Raw genomic sequence first — 18,344 nt, forward strand, 5'->3', positions numbered from 1 at the left:
AACAATTTATTTTTTAGTGCGACAGAGCAAGCTGTTCTGGTCTGCCCCGAGTTCACTGAGTTAGATAGGAAAACCAGTGCAAATGGAGACAGTGCTCTGAATATGTAATCCGGGCCTGGTCTTTTTTTTTTATATGTATATCATCCTCTTGCCCTCTCAGACTCCACAATAGAAACCCTTAAAGACATTCTACAAGGCACAGCATGTCTCATACAAGGCCTGGACAAATATAATCACATCCCTTCATCCTGATAGAGCTCCATTAGCTTCCTTTGTCAGCCTGCACCATCTGCAAAACTAGCTGCATCATTTACAAGGCCATCACGACTGGCACCACTGCTTATCCTGCAGACCTGCTCACCATTTTTAGTGACTCTTGGCACAGGCACACCCACAGCCAAGACACCATGAGATTGCAAATTATGAAGTGTAAAAAAAGAAAAAAATAATGCAGCAGGCCTTTTCTATCTATCTACCCAGGATCAGTAACAACGTCAGCATATCCACCTGGACTGCCCCTGCGCTGCGCCAATTTTTGAAAGATTTGAAAGCTCAATTCTTCAAAGAACACTAAGTGCCTGATTACAAGTTTGGAGTACGGTTGCTCCATCACAAACGGATATCCTGTCCGCCGTATTACGAGTTCCATTATATCCAATGAAATATATTGGAACTCATAATACGGCAGGTGGGATATCTGTCATGTTTGTGATGGAGTAACCCGTCCGCCAAACTCGTAATGAGGCCCTTAATCACAGTGCATTAACCATCCACATGCCAGCTACTTCTCCTCTCACTTGAGTACTTTATACTTCTCTTTGGTCATGTACAGTGCTGCATTGGCTTTTAGCCTTGTTCCTGGTATAGAAATACTAATTATTTATATCTCTCTATATCTATATCCATATAGATAAAGATGTAGATATAGATATATATATATATATATATATTTATATTTTTTAGTTATAGAATTACTAACTACTATATATATATATATATAGTATATAGTATTAATATATATATATATATATATATATATATATATATATATATATATATATATATATATATATATATATATATATATATATATATATATATATATATACATATATATATATATATATATATATATATATATATATATATTCACTGAAAAAACCATAGGTTATAGACCATATATAGTTAGGAATTAGCATTTACAAAACCTTAATTTACTCGCACAAAACCATAGAAATTCGAATATATAGTTAGTTGCAATAACTATATATCGCGCACCCGCAATCCACTGCTGATGATGTCACATATTACATCATTCATGACATGGTCAGTGACATCACTGATGACATCACTGATGACATCATCCAGTGACTGTGTGTTTAAATATGTTTTACATATTGAAGAATGAGTGGATGTATAAGTGTCTGGATGAAGAATTTAGTAGGTGCATGACTGACTGTATGAGAGCGTGATTAAACGTGTCTCACTGAGTGCATGGGTTAGTGACTAAACTGTCTTAATATGTGCATCATTATGTCTGTTGTTCTGTAAACTGCTGAATGTGTTAATCAGTAGCTATATGAGTAACTATATGGGATATTCATTGGTTGCCCAAGTATTTGTATGGGAGACTGAGTATGTGTATGAGTGGCTGGGAGGTGTATGACTCTGTGCAAAGATGTGTGAGCAGTTGATTCACTAGATGTATGGGTTCAAAAGTGCATGTGGAAACAGCTGCATGGGCGGTTGACTGTGTGCATGAGTGTATTGGTGAGTGAATGGATATCTCAGTGCTACATGTCAAAGTAAGTACATATGTAAAACACAGTCCATGTGAGAGTTGACATATATAAATAACTGAGCATAAGAGCCAGTGAATGTGAGAGTGGCTTTATGAATCATTGTGAACTTGTATGAGAGATTGTATAAGAGAGTAAATATGTGTTAGAATATGTTTGAATTAGTAAGGTGTGTATAACTGTATAGTTGAGCAAATGGAGGTGTGATTGATACTTTGCATGACTGACTAGGTGTGTGAGTAACTCCATGGATGAGTGACAGTCTGTGAGTGTCTGTTTACACTGAGTGGATCTAAGGTTATATTAGAGTCTGAAGAGCTTCATCGTATTATCACATGAATGATGTCATCAGTGATGTCATCAGTGATGTCATTTAAGATGTCATCAGTGATGTCATTTGAGATGTCATCACTGATGTCATCAGTGATGTCATTTGAGATGTCATCAGTGATGTCATCAGGGATGTCATGTGAGATGTCATCAGTGATGTCATCAGTGATGTCACTGACCATGTCATGAATGATGTAATATGTGACATCATCAGCAGTGTATTGCGGGTGCGCGATATATAGTTATTGCAACTAACTATATATTCGAATTTCTATGGTTTTGTGCGAGTAAATTAAGGTTTTGTAAATGCTAATTCCTAACTATATATGGTCTATAACCTATGTTTTTTTCAGTGAATTTTCTAGGTTTTGTAAATGCTAATTCCTAACTATGGGGCTAATTATGATTGCGGAGTTCCCGCATCCTCCGGGCCGGCGGAAGCCACCGCCGGCCCGGAGGATGCGGGAAATCCACTACGGAGCCTCCACAGACCCACCGCCAAATTAGGATGGCTGGTGGGTCTGCTTTTATGTCCGCAGATTTTCCGCCGCAGTCGCATTCCGACCGCGGCGGAAAAGCACTAACATGGCTGGCGGTGTCTATCAGACACCGTCAGGCATATTAGGATGTCTGCAATACTATGCTTTTCCACGGCAGCATTTCCGCCGTGGAAAAGCATACGGTTCTGCACTGCGGGGGCCCGTCGCGGGCCCCCTAGGTGAAGGGGGGGTACCCCCCTTCATTTGCGTGCACGAAGCGGCAGGCACCGCGAGGTGCCTGCCGCTTTGTGCATGCAAATGCACTGTTGTCATTTTTTACATTGCGGCGGGTGCCGCTTCAAGCAGCACCCGCCGCAATGTAAACAATACAGGATGTGACCGCCAGGGTGGCGGTCACATCCTAATTGTCACAGAGGGACCGCCGCTGCCCATGCGGACGGTCCCTCACACTCAGTGGTGGCGGACGGACGCAAGTCCGTCCGCCATCATAATCGGCCCCTAAATATGGTCTATAACCTATGGTTTTTTCAGTGAATTTCAATGTTTTTTTAATAGCAAATATCAAAAGCTGTCAAATGTCAAGTACGTGGTAGGTAAAAACATTTTCGTGTTTATGCACGCTGATGTGCTTTGAACGCTGCCCCTCCCTCCCCTCCCCCCGCTTTTCTCTTAGGAGTACTCTCTCTTTGCAGATAGTGAAGGGTAGTTAACGCAGGCCTTTGCCCCCGTTGTAATCCGTCGTGCCTGCTTCTCTCTCCATTTGATTGATTGTTATCCAAGCATTTACTGTTTTAGAATTGGTTCTCTTTGGTTCATTCTCTATTTACAAACAAGCACAGAGTCGCAATACTCTGTTTAGTCTTTGCAGATAGTGAAAAATCGTTAAAAAAACCAAAAAGGAATCCAGCAAAATTAGTAGGCCACTAATGGGATCTCTTTTTGACCTCGCTAAAATAGAAATATTAAGAACAACCCCTCATGAGAAATACGAAACTAGTGAGATGAACTGAGCTCCACACCATGATGGCTGCAAGACAGCTCGGCTCCGCCACCCACCCCACCCAAAATAACGACAAACCCTATGCAAATATTATAAATATATACAACACACCAGCAAAGTAACAAGGTAAAACATTTTATTAAATAACTATTTACATAACTATTTTATACTTTTAGTTGCCCGATCCGGCTAGCTCAATCGATCGAGCATGAGACTCATGCACTCTGATCTCCTTGGCCTCAGTCAAGCATCAATAGTAAGATTTTCATACATGAGTGTACGTTCATGGTTTTGGTCCCTGAGTTGCTTCGATGTCACTGCCTTGCACAAATGGCATAAGCCCTGGATGTTGGGTGCCATAGTTCAGAGTTCTGAGCAGCGCTTGTAACACTGTCTAAAGCTTATTTGCACCTGCTGCAGCTTCACTATTCTCAAAGTAAGTGGGGGCCGTTTGTGGACCTGACTGCATTTGAAAACAATGTGATACGGTACCTCCCTAAACCGCTTGACGGAGGCCCCCGAGGGGCGGTGTGATGGCGCGGACTCGGAGAAGACGCTTGGCTCCGACCCCCTCCCCAAGTCTTGTTGCCCTGGTGTGGCCTGAGATCGCACCCGACATAGGCGGCCGGCTCCCGGGGTCAAACGGAACTTTTTGCCTTTTGGTGACTCTTCCATTCTGAACATTGTCCCACAATCCGTTTGACCTGAAACGATTACACAAATAAAACATTTGTGAGTTTTAAATTTCCGGAGAAGTATAATTCACCAATACCTTTCTCTGTAGATCTTTTTCCATTAACAATCCCAGTTCCATCACCCGCCCAGGATATCACTACTGTTAGTTGTCATTTTTGCTTCTGCTTTAATAAAAAATGTTTTAAGGTGTTTACTGTTTTTGTTGCGATGTATATATTTATAAGTTATTAATGTGTTATAATCCTACTAATTTTTTATCGATTATTGCTCTTTGAGATATTCCCTGTCACAGGGAATATCTCAAAGAGCAATAATCGGACCCTGTCTACAAACAGAGAAGAATAGGAATAATCTGTCTCCCTTTGCAGATAGTGAAGGATAGGTAATGCGGACTTTTGTCCCCCGTTGTAATCCGTCATGCCTGTTTTTCTCCCCACTGATTGATTGATTGGCTGGACATTTATTGTTCAAGGAATAGTTCTCTCGAGGTATTCTCTGTTTGCAAATAACGTGGAATAGAAATATTCTGTCTAGTCTTTGCAAGTAGTGAAGGGTGGGTAATGCGGACCTTTGTCCCCCGTTGTAATCTGTCATGCCCATCTACTCCCCACTGATTGAGAAACTAGTTCCACCCAGACCATTTATTAGAGGTACATCATCTGGCTCAACCGGAGAGTACCCCTAATAAAGAAGACATATGTAAAATACGAAGTAATCACTGTATCCTGTTAAACAGAAACTTTAGCATGAAACACACTTGAAAAGGAAGGGAAAGAAATCGAACAAAATCAGTAGGCCACTGATGAGTTTTTGACTTCGCTAGAAATAAGAAACATGGAAGTGGTGAAAGAAGCCAAGCTTGACGTTACGGCAGCCACGAGGTAGCTAGGCTCCGCCACCCCCCCACTGCTCCAAGCATGTCTGTCCCACCGCCCGCCACGCCCAATAACGGTAACATGAAATAGATACAAATCAGCAGATACCTACCCCCATTCCGGAAACTCCCGAAGTGCAACAGGGCCACGGTTACGCCCATCCGGAAGATGAGGCCTCGACACGTGCAGGGCGGGGCCCGGCTAACCGCCATCAGCCGTGGTGTGGATGGCCCGAAATGTACTGGTCTCCCGATTCCCTTCTCCTGCCGCCTTGCAGGCCACGGGGGGGATGTCTTGCCTCTGCCTCCGACCCCCCCCCCTCTTATCGCCTGGTCCGGACATCACGGATATCAACACCAGGTGTCGGCGTGGGGTGCGCTGGGAGGGAGAGGCGGCTCGAACGAGCCTCTCCCACCCCCACAGGTGGGGGCCCCTCAGCACCCCCAACGCTCCACTCACCCAACAAAAGGTCTCGTCCACTATTGCGAGGCAATGATGCTCCGCTCACCCAGCGGGGGTCTCGTCCACTGTTGCGGTGCAACCGCGCTTCTGAGTTCAACTAGAAAATGAGTCCTGCGTCCAGAAACGTTCTCCTCAACTTTGAAGATTCTATAAGAGCCACGGGGGCCCCCGACCCCCGATAGGGAATGACTGCCATGATCACCCACGGAACGACCACGACGTAGCCGCGGGACGTCGGCGCGCTCATGCCGGCGCCGGCCTCAGTCTTGAAATCACCAAAATCCTGCAAGACTACCAACTTGATCAGTTCCGGTGGGACACCAGTATGACCCGGTAGGAGAGATTGTTGCCTCCCAACCCACTTTGACTGATGGTTCATGTCGGCAGTCCCCTCTGCTACCCTTCAATGAAAACTTTTGGACTGCCGAAAGAGGTCCCGGTCCAACCACGAGTTGGTGGAGACATTTTGACTATACTTGGACCTTCCTGACCTCACCCAAATTGGCGCCGGTACAAATGAAACTCTCAACTCCTTGTTGTGCCCCGATTGCTCAGCCTTGATATCATGAGATATGTATGCAGTTTTTAGCACATGAATTGATATGGGATAAGACTGATTATATGTTCGGACAATGAATTGATCCGGGATGGGTATTGATTATACGTTCGAACAATGAATTGACATGGGACGGGTACTGATTACACGTTCGAACAATGAATTGATATTAAGTTCTAATGCATCATTGATTACTCCATTTATTATTGAAGGTTCGAATTGTCGACACTTTTGGTACTTGCTCACAATGAATTATCGATATGATTTTGTTGCACTTGTCGCACTTTTTACTATGAAATCAACGACCACTGACTCTCTGTAATGTTTTCCACAAATAAATACCCGATCCCCCCCACGCCCCCATTTACAGTTCCAGCCTGCTCCGTGGCCGGCCCATGGGGTTGTAGGCCCGTATTTGCGCACCAACAATTTTATTAAAGGTTTTTGAAAAAGCAAACGTAGTTGTAACGCGTAGATTGGTAAGTTTCGAATAAATGGCCACTGTTTCCGATTTAAAAAAAAATTAAAAAAAAAAAAAAAAGCAGGTGAAATGAAGCAGCTCAATTAGTTAAGGGTTAAAAAGTATAGTACGCAAAAACATTGAAAATATGAATGGTCCAGGTTTGTTGTGTGTTTTTCATTTTTGTACAGCATAAAGCAATCGATAAAGATCCTGGTATTTAGCCTCTACTTTATATGCTACCTGTATCCGGGAAGTTGTTTTAAATGCCCCTAAGCCACCCCGAACGAATGTCACCTGGCCCCCCTAGTACGAACGAAAACGGCCCCGTACCACTGTAGGTTATCTCTCTTCCTCAAAAATGACAAAAATTACTTTCTAGGATGTTTTGTACATTGATGATTTTCATATGATCTATTTATTAAAGTAATACTCATCTCTCCGCATGAAATTAATTTTCCACATGCTACACAAGTCAATCTCATCTGCCTAAAGTTCTTTTACAGATTTGGGACCGTTTCCCTTGCCTCTGACTCACTTATTGCTAAGTCATTGGTGGATGTTTTTGCCGGTCGGGGATTATCCACCAAATCTCGAAGTTGTGCTTTAGAATAATTAAGAGGGTGCCACCTCTCCATGTGCCGATGCATGGTATGATTACCATAGCTATATTTTTTTTCGGTCCCTCTCCAGAATTTATTTTTTTGCAGATGAGGCAGGTAACAAACCTGGCATTAACTTTCTTTTCATGAGAAGGAAAAGAAAAAAATTGCCAGATAAAATTCACTTTTACATGGGACGTTCTTGGCATTTCTTTCAGAAACTTTTACATCACTGTGTCATTTCTTTGTCTATCCTGGTTAAAGCAATGTCATGTAAATAGTTCTTTAAAAAGTTTTTTTTTAACGTGTTTACTTTGTTGGAGCGTTGTATATATTTATAAGTTATTAAAGTGTTATAATACTACTACTTTGTTGGAGTGCTATATATTTTTAATGTGACACATAATTGTGAAGACTTTGATGTACAAAAAGGCATCCCTGGAATCTTCCGCTTCAGGCTCGGTCCCACACACCCTTACAGTGAGAATCCCCTCCCCAATCACAATACAGGATCGTTATCAGATAGTAGGAACGCGTGTGGTGTGACGGATCTCATGAGGTGGGGGCCTTGATCTACTGTAACTCCTTTGAACAGGGGTGATTCTTTACAGTTGGGGCCATAAACTACATCCGCAGGGCTAGGTGATAGCCTGGGACCGGCCTGGACAATTGGACACAGAGGAAGAGGAGTGTCAGAGGGTGCGGTAGTGAATAGGGTGAAAGGGTGGTGTCGGGCGGGCACAGGGTGTGATTCTCAGGGAAGAGCAGCGCAGATGGGGGGATGTTTATGGCCCATGCATAAGACAGAGAGCGGGGGTGACCAGTGCGTGGGAGAGATGCTTGCGAGGGTGGGGAGCCATGCTGAGGATCGGCGGCGTGCAGAGAGTGGGTCTGGTCAAGGCATCTAAAATGGCTGCCGTGCACGACAAAAGTGTGGCATTGGAAAAAAAGCAAGATGGCGCAGACAATGTTTATCAATACGGATTAATTTATAACAATTATTTTTAACAATATATTTACTCGCAGTGTCAAAATGGCGGTCAACACTTCCTGATTTCCTTCGAATCGAACGTTAACAGAAGTCAAGCGGCAAAAAAAAAAAAAAAACGCTCACGCGCAACCGCCGGAAGACAAGTATCAACATATATGAGCCTCCTCAACCACCCTCAGAAAACATAGAGGGTCAGGATACGTCTCCCATACCCCCTTATACCCAATACTCACATTGCTTTTCCTCCATCTTGTAATTTAATTAAATCGAAACACAAAATGACAAAATTCCCGTTTCGCTACCAGTTTGCGACCCGGTTCGCGAACCGAGAAGCGCTTCTACCGCGAAAAATCTAATTTTTTTTATTTGCCCCACGGGACCCTTTAATAACCCCAACATCATTCCTAGGGGGTCAAGAGGAGTCTACCTTGCCCCCTTTCATTAAATTCCCCCTTCGTTTTTCTCCTCCTCTTGTCTCTCGATCCTACCGAGAGACAAGATGGCGGCCGCACCGGACTGTTTAGAATGTTGACAGACACCGGAGAGCCAATCAGCTTCGCTTCGCAAAGCTCCGTTACGCGAAAAGTACGCGATCTGGAGCGCTATCCGGGACGCTGTCACACGTTAATTTCTCAAAATCCACTGGAGCACATATATTGAGACCCAGCAAAGGCACATCCGGCTAACAGTCCCTACAATTTTGCTAAGTTTCGTGTAAATCCATTCAGCCGTTCGAGCTAAAAGTGAGGCCAAACGCCCTATGGAAAAATGAATGGGAAAAACGCGTTTTGGGACCCCCCTTTTTTCTCGGCCCCCCCTTGACGAAACCTCCCTAAATTTTTAGGGGCTGCTCAGAAACAAAATGTGCCATTTTCCTGAAAATTTCAGCCGATTCCGTCCACAAACGCCAAGGTTATTAGACATAGAATTTTCAAAAGTTCCATCGAGAAAAAATCCTAACTATATATACCTACTGGCGACCGCCAGTAGGTAATATATATATATATATATATATATGTTTATATGTGTATACAGTATTTCCTTAACAAAAATTGACTTTGTAGGTTCTGTTGTGAATTTCCCGGAGTTTTATCAGTCTTTTTCAATGTTTTTAAAGCTGCAAAAAAGTGGTTATCAGTGTATGCTCTTTGTGCTCCATTCATAATCACAGTTATATTTTTTCAGTGTTTATGTAGGATTTTACTTCTATTTAATTTCTTCACCCAATTATTCCTTTGGTCACCTCCTTTCAGCTTCTAACTCTGGTAACCTTTCATTATTCATCTCACTTCCCTGCCTGTCTCATTTCTCATTTATTCAAGCTCATTTTCCCAGCCGACCAACTCCAACCCAATGTCAAACATGTGCAAGGATTGAGAAGTATTTGCACCTCATTAACATGTGATTGCTGCATATAAAATGTTATTGGTGGACATTTAACCATCTTCCTGCTGTTCTATGTTTCAGAAAAAATGCATAGTTTCTATTTTAAATATATATTGTGGGTGCTTAGTATTTTCTTATTGCAAGTCAGTGTCACATTGCATTGTTTTTTATCTTGAGACACCAAGAAACGACCGTGCTAATAAATGTAGTATTCCTACTCAATTTGCCCTATTTCATTATTATAAACAGTGCTTGTGTATACAAAAGCAGTGGAGGTAGGAAAGAAACGTCATGGCGCTGCATAAGCTCAGAAGGTGTCTGTGCCATAGCTCTGGTTGAAATTATGGTGTCAGCGGCATGTACTATGAAACACCGTGCAATCCTTGCCTCTTCTTTTTTTGTACTCTAACTTGTGCATTTTCTGAGTAAATGTATTAACCAAAGGCAGTGCATACATTTCGGTTAACTGGGATACAGAACCGTTTGTGGCATATCCATAGGACACAGGAGATATTTGTGATAAGGTGCTTGACCCTCCTGTATGAAGCAAAGCAGCTTCTATAGTCATGTGTTTAACAGCACAACAGTATCAAACTAAGAACAGCTGTCTTTGGTGCAACTCTTTATTGAAAGACATTGCTTCTGAAGGCATCAATAAGCACAATGATGTTTTTTTTCCACAATCCTGATATCTGAGTTTCAGAAAGTAAAACTCTATGATACTGATAGTGGCCCTTGACTTAGATTGAGGGCTTGTTCTGAGTTCAGCTGTGAACAATTATTCAGAAACATGAAGTGAACAGAGAACTGAAGCCATATGAGGTGACCAAGGCTTACAATTTGAGAGTGGAAGTAGGACATGGAGGTCTAGGGACCTTGTGGATGGTCTCGATGGCATTCCAAGTGATTTTCAATGGTCAAAGTAGATAATTGAAGCAGCATCCATCACAGAAAGATGCTTAGAGAAAGGCCTGCACTAATACTGTGTTTGAAAAGAAATAGTACCAACGATTACAATGGAGTGAAAGTCAGTACTTTTCAGTTGTTCCTGATAAGCAAAAACAGTCCTTTGGGGTTGTTTTATCTGACAATCCAGGTCTGAAATGCCAGATATATCCCCAAACAACGCAGGGCTCTGCATAGTTGTAGCTTTGTGAATAGTTTAGTGAGTTTATGTACTCTGAAGTGTTTCCTTTTCTTTGATCACACCTTTTATAATATTTATTTTTCTTACCTGTGCAGAAGAGCAATGCAGTCCCAAAGACAGAATCACTGCTAGCAGGAATGTATTCATTTCTGAAAAGGGAAAAGGAGAGCAACAGATTGTTTACTATTTAAAAATCATCAAGTTACATTTTTTTAATGTTTTTTCTGGTGGGCTATTAATGTGCATAGTTTCACCCTTCTTAGAACTGGAATAACTAGCAATCCCATAGAACCCCCCCCCCACCCCCCCAGATGCAAACTCCTCACTGCGCACCTTAAGACATAAAAGCCATCCTAGTTGTGTCCATATAAGCACACTACGTAAGTGAGCATGCATGCCCCTGAGAATGCTGATTGTGTCTGGGAGAATCAAGCAAGAGTGGGTTTATTCTTTGACAGCATTCAAACTGGCGAGGTCCTTCTTGCCCCTTGAGTGACTGGTATATTGCAGGGCAGATCAAGGTGACACGCCTACGGGCATTACAATCTGAATCTGTGCTGGAGGCGCTAAGCCTGCGTATTCAAGGGCCAGTGTATCCAACTGTCTAGGAGGCATCTCCCTCCTATTTGGGAGTCACATAGGCCCCAGATGTCTTTCCTGTCTGAAGTAATTGTTTTATTGAAAGAAGCTCCTGTTCCTTGAAGGAGCAAAGGCTATTTTTCAACAAAACAATGGGTTTACAGACAGAGAATGTGAAGTCAGGGATAGAGGTATGTTGTCCCTTGCAAGACTCCAGTTCTGCATTTGCAGCCATTCACAGAGGACACAAAATGCATCTTGTCTATTTAATTTTCACAAAGCTTAAGGTTTTGCAAACTTCTACCCATATACACTTCAGTGCTCCTGATTACTATATCAGCAGCATCGCAAAACACAGCCCTGCTTGCAATTTGAACCTTCTGGTTTGTAAACAGAGTTTCATCAATCAGAGCAACAGTATCCTTAGGGCACAGTGGCAGGAGGTGAAATACTAAATTTCACCTCACAGCACCATTCTAAAGCCAGTGGTACGGAGACAAATTATGCCCAACTCAAAGTAATTTTCTCTTTTCTGGATAAATGTCACATGGTGAGGTTTGGGCCTGAGGAAATGCATGTTTTGCATGAAGCTTGCCATCATGTAAAACAGGAAACTCTATTCAGTGAGTGAATCCCCACAGTATCCCCAGCGGCAAGCAGTGTTACAGCAGCTGCACAGATGCTTTTGTAATACCAAAGTGCAAAGTTCATGTGACAGTCCTGCAATACTTCTGTTTTGATGCCACATTCTAGGCACAGGCCATTATGCATTAAGGACCACAATGTCATTTGTTGTAAGAAGCTTTCAGGAACTTTTACAACTTATTTCAGGCTTGCATTTCTTTTACTCCATGAGCAAAGCATTTAAAGAATTGTTTGGTGTCACCGAGCCATGCAATACCAGGTCTCGAATTATGGGCACTTTAAAAAGGACAAATTTGACACTAAGCAGCACATTTTACCTCCATTTCATCAGGGAGAATTCAGTTTACCTTGAAAGTGTAAGATGCACACAAATATTTACATTTGTGTTTATTCTCAAACTTCAATCAGACTACTTTCCACCTTGGAAATGGTCAAAGATTTACTCCAGCATAGGGCTGATATGATTAACCTTCAAGGATGGTAAGGAGCAGAAATTACAACGGCATTTAGTGGAAGTGAAAGGGAACAGCATTCTCCATGGGGGAGCATTTACCCTGCATTTGACAAAAAGTGTGAGTTTGCCCACAGGGCTGCATTCCCTCTTTGCATACTTCACTTCAATTGAGAATTCTACATGGGGGTAGCAGTCAATTGATCTTCCCGGTATAAACCTAAAAACATGCACACAGCTAAACTTTCGAGTACTACTGTGAATATTAATAAATGGATAAAGCTTTGAAAAATACACTCAAGCAGAGACCCAACTCTCTGTCCTTACTTTTCTGTCTTTGCATGTGAATAGGGCCCTATGTGTGCTCTTAGTCTAACTATGCAGGTGTCTGAAATGAAATGTATCAATACTAATTCAAAGATACCTCTCAAATCCCTCTAGAGTATAAATCACAATATTTCATAATCAAGGTAACTCCCTCTCAAAAATATTTCCCAAAAGTTATTTTCGTTTCTTGCTGCATAATTCACAATCCTTTTTAGTATCACTGAAGCATCTATAAAAGGTCAGGGACGTCAGTGCCTTTCATGGATTACCCTGATGTCTGCTCCTATTATAACATGTAGTTTTTCAAAGTTCTCATTAGTGTTGTTATTATTAGTAGTAGTAGTATTAGGATTACTAGTATTAGCATTATAGACATTGGTATTACTATCATTGTTATTGTTATTATTTATATTTAATATATGAATTGGCTATATGTGGTCTGTAATCACTTTAGAGATCTCAGCAAATACTGCAACACTTCCAAACCACAAATAGGACATTTTTAAAGTTCTAGTGACATGCAGCCACAGTCTCAGCTGCTGAAATACACTGTTCCAGGTCTCCAGCTATTAAAGATACCAGTCATCCCAAAACTGTGGCAAAAACATTTCTTAAATAATACGTTTGTGCCTGTGTTGCAAAACATGCTTCACTTTCACTATTTGACATTCTTTGTGGTAAGGCAAGACACTTCTTGGTTTTCAGGGAAAAAAAAGAAATAGTCCAGAGATCCACGGAAACACTCCGTCGCTTGGATTTACCCTGGGACTTAACTTTGGGATCTTCAATTATGAGTAATGCCACATACCATTATGAAGAAATCTGGAATGATTCGACGGTATGACTTCTGAACATCACAACTAGCCTTAAGAAAGCCCTGGCTCATTCTGCCATAAAGGGCGAAACACGTGTCGGCTCTCTCCTTTTACTTAACAAATTGTTATAACAACATGATGAAAAAAGAGTGGAATGGTTTTTCAAAAAAAGTGTCAAATGGAAATAAAATATCTACCTTCACTCTACTCCACCTGGACGGCTGTGTTCTATTAAAAAAAAGGGAATTAACCTAATGAAATAATAGACTGACTGAAGGGAGGAACACATTCTTCACCCTCACTTCTATTTCTTGGTGTAAGCACCTTTTACCACTGTATTATGAAAGCAGGTTTCTAGACGTGGTTGTGTGTGATGAGAATGTGTGTGCATATTTGTTTTATGGTATATTGCTGCAGTGGTTATGTGTAATGTAGGTTTTTGCAACTTACCACTGTCCAGATTGGTAAAATAGCTCTGTTCCAACTCTTCAACTATTAAGACATCAGACAACCTCAAACTGTTGGGGAGACTGTGTCGTACATTACCACTCCAAGTGCTCACTTTGTAGGATACTGTCCTTCTTTATAAATTAATGCTTGGAGATGCCCATCTTATGCCATACAGTCCTATGGTAGTTAAATTGTATTCTTTCATGGAGAAAAGGACTTTCTGAAGCATGCAACTGCAGTTGTAAATAGATGAGTTTTTGAACAAATGCTCCTGCATTTGTCTCCTGCATTTAGATAACGTGAAACATTCGACCTAACTTTGTGGGTATCACAAAAATAAGATACTTCACAAGTTTCACTGAAAATGTCTAACTTCTCCAAGTGACAGTTAGTGAAGGGTTACATAAGTTAAGCATTGTGTATTTGTATCCCTGGAAACACAATAACAATAGGTTCTTACATTCAACTTAAGGGATGTTTTTGAATCAGACACAGTGCAACCATCTAGAACACGTCAATGGGCCTGATTTAGATCCCGGGGGATAGTTTACTACGTCACAACGGTGACGGATATCCCATCAGCCAAAATATAAATTCGAATAGGATATAACAGGATTTATATTTCAGCAGACGAGATATGCGTCACTGTTGTGACGGAGTAACCTGTCTGCTGAAATCTAACTCAGGCCCTAAGTTTTTGGAACTGATGCATTTAATCATAAGAGTGTTAATAAAAGTTTACACTGATTAATAATTCAATTTACGGTATGTCCCCGGGCGCAAACATGGTTAAAGAGCAAAAAAGTATTTGCGCCCAATGGTGTGTTAATTAAAGGTAATTTTATTTAAAAGATAAAGATAAATTAAACTGCCTCATTTTAAATGATGGCTGGAATGCTTGAATTAATTTGTCAGTAATTACGTTGAGCAACATGCCAGTCCCTCATTATTCTGCACACCATGCCACCTCAATTTGGACTTGGTAATATGCAAATCAGTATTGACCCTGCTCCAGTGGGACAGTCAAGCCTGAACTGCCAGGGCTGTCCTTCCTGAAATGGAACACAAGCAGTCCAAGACCGGTTTTGTCCTGATTAGGAATCATCATCCAGATATAGCTTGGTTCTAGTGACACAGTGTGCCCAGGACCCATGTTTGAGTATACCCGTCCCACTTGGATTGACATACTAAAGAATACAAATAAGTGATAAAATGCTTGAATTATTCTCAGCGACTATTGATTAATGGTACTAACTAGGTTGCATGTTTTGCATTTCAGGGAGGACCTGGCAAAGGGTGGGCAAAATAAAGATGGACTGGGATACGGCTGAGTAATTACCAGGGGCTGAGATTGATTCAAGCATTATCCAACACTTTTTACTTCATTTTAAATCTGAGTATTGTTAAAAGTTTGATTAAACTCTGCAAAATTTTCTATTTGGGCTATACTTCTTGTAGTTAAAAAAAATGGAGCCCATCCAATTTCTCATGTGCTGAGTACTGAGCAGCATTAAACACATTCTGCCAAAAAAAACAATAAATATATAATCCTCCACAATCCACACAGTAGTATTTCACAAATAACTTTTTACGCACTACTACTCACCGTTTGATGACAGGGTTAGTGGTGTCTTGTTCCTTCTATTCTGGTGGTTTGGTGCTGTTGGGTTACTGAAGGTTATATAGTTACCATAGATCCTGTTTGGTAATTTGCAGATTGTGCAAAGCAACCTTTAAAACTTACCCCAGGGATAGATCACAGGATGCCATGGAACAATATCATCAAATCCAGTTCTCAGAAGGAGTGCTGTTTTTGCATGAATTATGTTAACAGACTGGAGGGCTCTCAAAACAATATTCTGGCACTATTCCGAGAGCACATGTTCATTCGTAAAAGATGTGGCAGCTAAGGGCAGATTCAGATATTTCCATCTCAGTGATTCTAAAAGAACACGTAGGAACAGGGTTTCTAGCTTTTCAGTCAAAATAGTAGTTTTGTGTTGGAGCATTTATTCCGCTTACACTTTAAATAATATTTTTCAGTTACTTTGGAGTAACTTCTTATTGCCACCAGGTGGTGTCCTAAATGTTCTTGATGTCTTATCTGTAAAATGAATGAGTGCCATCCAATGCAGTGGTTCTTAACTTTTTCAATCAATCATTACCATTTGTAAAGCACGCTACATACCCGTGAGGGTCTCAAGACGCTGGAGAGGGGTGGGGGTGGGGGGGAGGGGGCAGCTATTATCGAAAAGACAGTTTTGAGAAGTCTTCTGAAGGCCAGCAGGTCCTGGGTTTGTCGAAGGTTGGTAGGGTGAGTGTTCCAGGTCTTGGTGTCGAGGTAGGAGAAGGATCTGCTGCCCGCGGTGGTTTTCGGGATGCCTGGGACTGTGGCAAGGGCGATGTTGACAGAGCAGAGGCTGCGGGTGGGGGTGTAGAAGCTGAGTCGGTCATTGAGGTATGCTGGTCCGGAGTCGCGTAGTGCTTTGTGTGCGTGAATGAGGAGTTTGAAGGTGATCCTGTTGTTGACGGGGAGCCAATGCAGGCCTCTCAGTTGGGGTGTGATGTGGCTGCATCGGGGGACATCGAGGATCAGTCGTGCCGAGGCGTTCTGGATGCATTGCAGCCGTCTCAGGAGCTTGGTTGTTGTTCCTGCAAAGAGGGCGTTCCCTTAGTCCAGTCTGCTGGTGACCAGGGCCTGGGTGATGGTTTTTCTTGTGTCGGGGGGATCCATTTGAAGATCCTGCGGAGCATTCGGAGGGTGTTGAAGCAGGAAGCGGAGACGGCGTTGACCTGCTTGGTCATGGAGAGGGCGGAGTCGAGGATGACTCCCAGGTTGCGTGCGTGGTCGCTGGGTTCTGGGGCTGTTCCTAGCGATGTTGGCCACCAGGAGTCATCCCAGGCTGAGGGGGTAGGGCCGAGGATGAGGACCTCCGTCTTGTCTGAATTGAGCTTCAGCCTGCTGTCCTTCATCCATTCGGCGACAGCCTTCATTCCTCTGTGGCGGTTGGCTTTGGCGGTGTGGGGGTCTTTGGTGAGGGATATGATCAGCTGGGTGTCGTCGGCGTAGGAGATGATGTTGAGGTTGTGTTGTCGCACGAGTTGGGGGAGTGGTGCCATGTAGATATTGAACAGCATTGGGCTGAGGGATGATCCCTGTGGAACGCCGCAGATGGTCTCAGTGGTCTTGGAGCGGAAGGGTGGGAGGCGGACGCTCTGGGTTCTGCGGGAGAGGAAGGACGTGGTCCAGGCCAGGGTCTTCTCTTTGATTCTGGCGTCATGGATACGTGCTTTTAGGGTGCGGTGGCAGACCGTGTCGAAGGCTGAAGGCTGCTGATAGGTCCAGAAGGATGAGGGCGGTTGTTTCTCCTTTGTCCATAATGATCCTGATGTCGTCGGTGGTGGCAATGAGGGCAGTCTCGGTGCTGTGGTTGCTGCGGAAGACGGACTGGAATGGGTCCAGGATGTTGTTGTCTTCAAGGTAGCGGGTCAGCTGTCTGTTGACCGGAAGCTCTTGAGGTCGTTGGGGTTCGCCTTGGGTTTCTTCAGTAGGGTGTTGATCTCTGTGTGCTTCCAGCTCTTTGGGAAGGTTGCTGTCTCGAAGGAGATGTTGATTGTTTTCCGGAGATGGGGTGCAATGGCTGTGCTGGCTTTGTTGAAAACGTGGTGAGGGCATGGGTCAGATGGAGATCCGGAGTGGATGGAGTTCATGGTCTTGACGGTGTCTTCGTCACTGACGTTGAACCAGGCGATCAGGTGACTGGTGTGGGTGGTGGTCGCAGGGGTGGTGGTCTCAGCTGTGGATGTGGGGGTGGCGGTGTTGAAGCTGTTGTGGTTGCCGGTGATTTTGCGGTAAAAAAAGGCAGCCAGTGAGTTGCACAGGTCTTGTGATGGTGGAATGTCGTTGGTGTTGGAGCTTGGGTTAGAGAGTTCTTTCACGGTGTTGAAGATCTCCTTGTTGTTGTGTGCATTGCTGTCTAGGCGGTCTTTGAAGGTGGTCCTCTTGGCAGTGCTGATGAGTTGGTGGTGTCTGCGGGTGGCGTTCTTGTGGGCTGTGTAGCTGTCTGGTGTTCGGTCACGGAGCCAGCTCTTCTCCAGCTTCCGACAGGTGCACTTGGAGGTCTGGAGGTCTTAGGTGAACCATGTGGCTTTCTCGTTGGTGTGATTGGTGGCGAAAGTCTTGATGTGGGCGAGGGTGTTGGCGCAGTCGTTGATCCACTGTTTGAGATTGATGGCGTCGGTGTCAGGGTCGGTGGGGTCGGCGGGTGGTCCC

At 43.1% G+C, this 18,344-nt stretch overlaps 1 protein-coding gene across 1 annotated transcript in view; it reads right to left on the reverse strand.

Annotated features, from left to right (window-relative positions):
* The window catches only part of LOC147709485 (cysteine-rich secretory protein 3-like), a 101,603-nt gene extending 85,849 nt beyond the window's left edge, over nucleotides 1-15,754 (reverse strand). Inside the window, exons 1-2 of the mRNA XM_086928040.1 lie at nucleotides 15,678-15,754; nucleotides 10,892-10,953 (exon numbers count right to left, since the gene is read on the reverse strand). Of these exons, the coding sequence (XP_086784166.1) occupies nucleotides 10,892-10,951 (60 nt within the window). The 5' untranslated portion in view covers nucleotides 10,952-10,953; nucleotides 15,678-15,754. The remainder of the gene's footprint in view (nucleotides 1-10,891; nucleotides 10,954-15,677) is intronic.
* Nucleotides 15,755-18,344: the final 2,590 nt, after the last annotated feature.

This window comes from Lissotriton vulgaris, chromosome 6 (assembly GCF_964263255.1).
Source record: "Lissotriton vulgaris chromosome 6, aLisVul1.2, whole genome shotgun sequence".
Classification (NCBI taxonomy): domain Eukaryota; kingdom Metazoa; phylum Chordata; class Amphibia; order Caudata; family Salamandridae; genus Lissotriton; species Lissotriton vulgaris.